The sequence below is a fragment of the Poromitra crassiceps genome (assembly GCF_964638095.1).
Source record: "Poromitra crassiceps genome assembly, chromosome: 1".
NCBI lineage: Eukaryota > Metazoa > Chordata > Actinopteri > Beryciformes > Melamphaidae > Poromitra > Poromitra crassiceps.
In genome coordinates this window covers 15,842,307-15,849,806 of record NC_139623.1, presented here as the reverse complement: position 1 = coordinate 15,849,806, position 7,500 = coordinate 15,842,307, and the positions used below count along the sequence as shown (strand labels likewise).

At 46.7% G+C, this 7,500-nt stretch overlaps 1 protein-coding gene across 1 annotated transcript in view; it reads right to left on the bottom strand.

Annotated features, from left to right (window-relative positions):
* Positions 1–7,500, bottom strand: part of grin2db (glutamate receptor, ionotropic, N-methyl D-aspartate 2D, b) — a gene marked incomplete at both ends in the record, with an annotated part of 73,535 nt that overhangs the window by 57,334 nt on the left and 8,701 nt on the right. Inside the window, 1 exon segment of the mRNA XM_083634931.1 lies at positions 7,316–7,500. This exon segment is cut by the window's right edge and continues 144 nt beyond it. Coding sequence (XP_083491057.1) covers positions 7,316–7,500 — 185 coding nt within the window.

Genomic DNA, 7,500 nt, shown 5'->3' with positions numbered 1-7,500 from the left:
CTGCAGCATCTAATGGTCTCCTCGTGTCATCCTGCAGCATCTAATGGTCTCCTCGTGTCATCCTGCAGCATCTAATGGTCTCCTCGTGTCATCCTGCTGCATCTAATGGTCTCCTCGTGTCATCCTGCTGCATCTAATGGTCTCCTCGTGTCATCCTGCAGCATCTAATGGTCTCCTCGTGTCATCCTGCTGCATCTAATGGTCTCCTCGTGTCATCCTGCAGCATCTAATGGTCTCCTCGTGTCATCCTGCTGCCATCAAAACCTCAAACCTGATACCTGCCTTCATTTGACAAGATAAAAAACTGCAGATGGAACAGCAGCTTGCAGTTACAGACAGTGAACAGCAGGGAGCAGTGCAAAAGAAATTAACATATTCCTTCTCTATCCTTGGACATATTTCATACACAGAGAAAAAATAATAATTTTTCACTTCACTTTCATTGGCATTCTGTTTGCGCTGTGGTCCATTTAAAACACTTCAGCCAATAAACTAATGAATTCTATTTTTTACCCGTTTCAGAGTGACTAAGCTTGGAACAATCCATGTACAAAAGCTCTTGTGTAGTGTAGGCATGACAGGCGGATCAAATGAAGCAAGATAATATCCAGTAGCACTTGTGCTACCTGTTAGAGTGTGCTACTGTCTGTTTGCACAGCCTAAGAGGAATATATTCAAGCCGCCTCATTAATATACATGAGACATGGTCCGCCGGCTACAGATGCTGGGCTCATTTCGCCAACTCACAACTACACGCACCAACAACATCTATTTTGCATGGATGATAGCCAGCTCCAAATTCAGATATCCCCACTGTGCCTGCTCTCTGACACCCAATCTACCGGCTCCACCCGAACCTGCCAGCTCATCCTGGCTCCACCCGAACCTGCCAGCTCATCCTGGCTCTGAACAAGCTCCTTCCACAGTATGCATCGTATCCAGTCTCATGCTCCCTCTCTCTTCCACAGTATGCATCTTATTCAGTCTCATGCTCCCTCTCTCTTCCACAGTATGCATCTTATCCAGTCTCATGCTCCCTCTCTCTTCCACAGTATGCATCTTATCCAGTCTCATGCTCCCTCTCTCTTCCACAGTATGCATCTTATCCAGTCTCATGCTCCCTCTCTCTTCCAGAGTATGCATCTTATCCAGTCTCATGCTCCCTCTCTCTTCCACAATATGCATCTTATCCAGTCTCATGCTCCCTCTCTCTTCCACAGTATGCATCTTATCCAGTCTCATGCTCCCTCTCTCTTCCACAGTATGCATCTTATCCAGTCTCATGCTCCCTCTCTCTTCCACAGTATGCATCTTATCCAGTCTCATGCTCCCTCTCTCTTCCACAATATGCATCTTATCCAGTCTCATGCTCCCTCTCTCTTCCACAATATGCATCTTATCCAGTCTCATGCTCCCTCTCTCTTCCACAATATGCATCTTATCCAGTCTCATGCTCCCTCTCTCTTCCACAGTATGCATCTTATCCAGTCTCATGCTCCCTCTCTCTTCCACAGTATGCATCTTATCCAGTCTCATGCTCCCTCTCTCTTCCACAGTATGCATCTTATCCAGTCTCATGCTCCCTCTCTCTTCCACAATATGCATCTTATCCAGTCTCATGCTCCCTCTCTCTTCCACAATATGCATCTTATCCAGTCTCATGCTCCCTCTCTCTTCCACAGTATGCATCTTATCCAGTCTCATGCTCCCTCTCTCTTCCACAATATGCATCTTATCCAGTCTCATGCTCCCTCTCTCTTCCACAGTATGCATCTTATCCAGTCTCATGCTCCCTCTCTCTTCCACAGTATGCATCTTATCCAGTCTCATGCTCCCTCTCTCTTCCACAGTATGCATCTTATCCAGTCTCATGCTCCCTCTCTCTTCCACAGTATGCATCTTATCCAGTCTCATGCTCCCTCTCTCTTCCACAGTATGCATCTTATCCAGTCTCATGCTCCCTCTCTCTTCCACAGTATGCATCTTATCCAGTCTCATGCTCCCTCTCTCTTCCACAGTATGCATCTTATCCAGTCTCATGCTCCCTCTCTCTTCCACAGTATGCATCTTATCCAGTCTCATGCTCCCTCTCTCTTCCACAGTATGCATCGTATCCAGTCTCATGCTCCCTCTCTCTTCCACAGTGTGCATCTTATCCAGTCTCATGCTCCCTCTCTCTTCCACAGTATGCATCTTATCCAGTCTCATGCTCCCTTTCTCTTCCACAGTATGCATCGTATCCAGTCTCATGCTCCCTCTCTCTTCCACAGTATGCATCGTATCCAGTCTCATGCTCCCTCTCTCTTCCACAGTATGCATCTCATCCAGTCTCATGCTCCCTCTCTCTTCCACAGTATGCATCTTATCCAGTCTCATGCTCCCTCTCTCTTCCACAGTATGCATCTTATCCAGTCTCATGCTCCCTCTCTCTTCCACAATATGCATCTTATTCAGTCTCATGCTCCCTCTCTCTTCCACAGTATGCATCGTATCCAGTCTCATGCTCCCTCTCTCTTCCACAGTATGCATCTTATCCAGTCTCATGCTCCCTCTCTCTTCCACAGTATGCATCTTATTCAGTCTCATGCTCCCTCTCTCTTCCACAATATGCATCTTATCCAGTCTCATGCTCCCTCTCTCTTCCACAGTATGCATCTTATCCAGTCTCATGCTCCCTCTCTCTTCCACAATATGCATCTTATCCAGTCTCATGCTCCCTCTCTCTTCCACAGTATGTATCTTATCCAGTCTCATGCTCCCTCTCTCTTCCACAATATGCATCTTATCCAGTCTCATGCTCCCTCTCTCTTCCACAGTATGCATCTTATCCAGTCTCATGCTCCCTCTCTCTTCCACAGTATGCATCTTATCCAGTCTCATGCTCCCTCTCTCTTCCACAATATGCATCTTATCCAGTCTCATGCTCCCTCTCTCTTCCACAGTATGCATCTTATCCAGTCTCATGCTCCCTCTCTCTTCCACAGTATGCATCTTATCCAGTCTCATGCACCCTCTCTCTTCCACAGTATGCATCTTATCCAGTCTCATGCTCCCTCTCTCTTCCACAGTATGCATCTTATCCAGTCTCATGCTCCCTCTCTCTTCCACAATATGCATCTTATCCAGTCTCATGCTCCCTCTCTCTTCCACAGTATGCATCTTATCCAGTCTCATGCTCCCTCTCTCTTCCACAATATGCATCTTATCCAGTCTCATGCTCCCTCTCTCTTCCACAATATGCATCTTATTCAGTCTCATGCTCCCTCTCTCTTCCACAATATGCATCTTATTCAGTCTCATGCTCCCTCTCTCTTCCACAGTATGCATCTTATCCAGTCTCATGCTCCCTCTCTCTTCCACAATATGCATCTTATCCAGTCTCATGCTCCCTCTCTCTTCCACAATATGCATCTTATCCAGTCTCATGCACCCTCTCTCTTCCACAGTATGCATCTTATCCAGTCTCATGCTCCCTCTCTCTTCCACAGTATGCATCTTATCCAGTCTCATGCTCCCTCTCTCTTCCACAATATGCATCTTATCCAGTCTCATGCTCCCTCTCTCTTCCACAGTATGCATCTTATCCAGTCTCATGCTCCCTCTCTCTTCCACAGTATGCATCTTATCCAGTCTCATGCTCCCTCTCTCTTCCACAGTATGCATCTTATCCAGTCTCATGCTCCCTCTCTCTTCCACAATATGCATCTTATCCAGTCTCATGCTCCCTCTCTCTTCCACAGTATGCATCTTATCCAGTCTCATGCTCCCTTTCTCTTCCACAGTATGCATCTTATCCAGTCTCATGCTCCCTCTCTCTTCCACAATATGCATCTTATCCAGTCTCATGCTCCCTCTCTCTTCCACAGTATGCATCTTATCCAGTCTCATGCTCCCTCTCTCTTCCACAGTATGCATCTTATCCAGTCTCATGCTCCCTCTCTCTTCCACAGTATGCATCTTATCCAGTCTCATGCTCCCTCTCTCTTCCACAGTATGCATCTTATCCAGTCTCATGCTCCCTCTCTCTTCCACAATATGCATCTTATCCAGTCTCATGCTCCCTCTCTCTTCCACAATATGCATCTTATCCAGTCTCATGCTCTCTCTCTCTTCCACAGTATGCATCTTATCCAGTCTCATGCACCCTCTCTCTTCCACAGTATGCATCTTATCCAGTCTCATGCTCCCTCTCTCTTCCACAGTATGCATCTTATCCAGTCTCATGCTCCCTCTCTCTTCCACAGTATGCATCTTATTCAGTCTCATGCTCCCTCTCTCTTCCACAATATGCATCTTATCCAGTCTCATGCTCCCTCTCTCTTCCACAGTATGCATCTTATCCAGTCTCATGCTCCCTCTCTCTTCCACAATATGCATCTTATCCAGTCTCATGCTCCCTCTCTCTTCCACAATATGCATCTTATCCAGTCTCATGCACCCTCTCTCTTCCACAGTATGCATCTTATCCAGTCTCATGCTCCCTCTCTCTTCCACAGTATGCATCTTATCCAGTCTCATGCTCCCTCTCTCTTCCACAGTATGCATCTTATCCAGTCTCATGCTCCCTCTCTCTTCCACAGTATGCATCTTATCCAGTCTCATGCTCCCTCTCTCTTCCACAGTATGCATCTTATCCAGTCTCATGCTCCCTCTCTCTTCCACAATATGCATCTTATCCAGTCTCATGCTCCCTCTCTCTTCCACAGTATGCATCTTATCCAGTCTCATGCTCCCTTTCTCTTCCACAGTATGCATCTTATCCAGTCTCATGCTCCCTCTCTCTTCCACAGTATGCATCTTATCCAGTCTCATGCTCCCTTTCTCTTCCACAGTATGCATCTTATCCAGTCTCATGCTCCCTTTCTCTTCCACAGTATGCATCTTATCCAGTCTCATGCTCCCTCTCTCTTCCACAGTATGCATCTTATCCAGTCTCATGCTCCCTTTCTCTTCCACAGTATGCATCTTATCCAGTCTCATGCTCCCTTTCTCTTCCACAGTATGCATCTTATCCAGTCTCATGCTCCCTCTCTCTTCCACAGTATGCATCTTATCCAGTCTCATGCTCCCTCTCTCTTCCACAGTATACATCTTATCCAGTCTCATGCTCCCTCTCTCTTCCACAGTATGCATCTTATCCAGTCTCATGCTCCCTCTCTCTTCCACAATATGCATCTTATCCAGTCTCATGCTCCCTCTCTCTTCCACAGTATGCATCTTATCCAGTCTCATGCTCCCTCTCTCTTCCACAGTATGCATCTTATCCAGTCTCATGCTCCCTCTCTCTTCCACAGTATGCATCTTATCCAGTCTCATGCTTCCTCTCTCTTCCACAGTATGCATCTTATCCAGTCTCATGCTCCCTCTCTCTTCCACAGTATGCATCTTATCCAGTCTCATGCTCCCTCTCTCTTCCACAGTATGCATCTTATCCAGTCTCATGCTCCCTTTCTCTTCCACAGTATGCATCTTATCCAGTCTCATGCTCCCTCTCTCTTCCACAGTATGCATCTTATCCAGTCTCATGCTCCCTCTCTCTTCCACAGTATGCATCTTATCCAGTCTCATGCTTCCTCTCTCTTCCACAATATGCATCTTATCCAGTCTCATGCTCCCTCTCTCTTCCACAGTATGCATCTTATCCAGTCTCATGCTTCCTCTCTCTTCCACAGTATGCATCTTATCCAGTCTCATGCTCCCTCTCTCTTCCACAGTATGCATCTTATCCAGTCTCATGCTCCCTCTCTCTTCCACAGTATGCATCTTATCCAGTCTCATGCTCCCTCTCTCTTCCACAGTATGCATCTTATCCAGTCTCATGCTCCCTCTCTCTTCCACAGTATGCATCTTATCCAGTCTCATGCTCCCTCTCTCTTCCACAGTATGCATCTTATCCAGTCTCATGCTCCCTCTCTCTTCCACAGTATGCATCTTATCCAGTCTCATGCTCCATCTCTCTTCCACAATATGCATCTTATCCAGTCTCATGCTCCCTCTCTCTTCCACAGTATGCATCTTATCCAGTCTCATGCTCCCTCTCTCTTCCACAGTATGCATCTTATCCAGTCTCATGCTCCCTCTCTCTTCCACAATATGCATCTTATCCAGTCTCATGCTCCCTCTCTCTTCCACAGTATGCATCTTATCCAGTCTCATGCTCCCTCTCTCTTCCACAGTATGCATCTTATCCAGTCTTATGCTCCCTCTCCATCTCATTCTCTCCCTTCCCATCTCTTCTCCATGTTCTGTCTGCATCCTTCAAATTCAAGGACTTCCCAGGCCCAGTTCCTTCAAATTCAAGGACCCAACACAGCATCGTTTGAGAGACAGATCAAGGTTAATTACTGTTACAACACTGAGAATTTTAATGAGAACTAGCAGGCTTTACAGAAGCTCACAGACAATTAAAAAGAGACAGACAGAGAGAGAGAGAGAGAGAGAGAGAGAGAGAGAGAGAGACACAGGGAGAGAGGCTTGAATGTGTGAACACTTCCCAACTGCGCAGGTAAAAAAAAAAAAACTTTCTTTTCTATAATTTTTTTTCTATTCTTGCACAAAATATCTAAATTCAAGCTCTTAAAGCAGCTACGAGCAACTTTTTCGATTGTTATTAAACAGTATAATTACAATATTGATGCATCACATCTTACCTATAATAGTAGCTGAGACCAAAGCCGTGTCAATCGGAGATTGCTCCCTTAGGTGATTATTAAGTCTGTGTCTGTCTAAACTCGCGTCAACAGGGGGCTCTCTCTCTCTCTCTCTCCTACGGCCGGCCCGGCTACACCCGGAAGTGAAACGCGGAAGTGAAACCCGGAAGTGAAACGCAGCTGCCTGCCTACGCCGTTTGCGCTGCCTAGCAACATAACATAAACAACGCCACGCATACTCTCGGGAACATCTCTCGTTATATTCTAACAGGTTTTTTGGAAGTTATTTTGTGGTTATGGCTGAAGTGGCTGCTGCAAACCGTTTCATTTCACTTCCTGATCTGCCCTGGCCACAGACAGACTAACACTGGCCGATTCACTCGGGGTTCAAGCGAGACTACTCTGCGTTGGTCTCGTCGACTATTAGAGGTAAGATGTCATGCATTGATATTAAATTTATACTGTTTAATAACAATCGAAAAAGTTGTTCGTAGCTGCTTTAATATGAACCATGTCTATTTTCAAAACCTTTCAAGGCCTTTTGTTCTTTTCTCAAATTCACAAACTTTCAAGGATTTCAAGGACCCGTGGGAACTACTGTATATTCAGGTATTTCTCTCCACTCCTTTCCTTCTGCGCTCCTCCAGCTGGCCTCTCCCCCTCACCTCATCCTGCCCCGCAGTCTCTGGGTCTGATTGGCGTCCGTCATGCAGTTGCTGACAAAGTTGGGCCCTCCTGTGGCCCCGTAATCCTTCCGCAGCGCCACAGCCCCGTGAGTCAGCACCGACACCCCCCGCGCGATCCTCCGACGGGGCTCGTCCCTCCAGCCCTGGGGCCGCACGGCGAACAG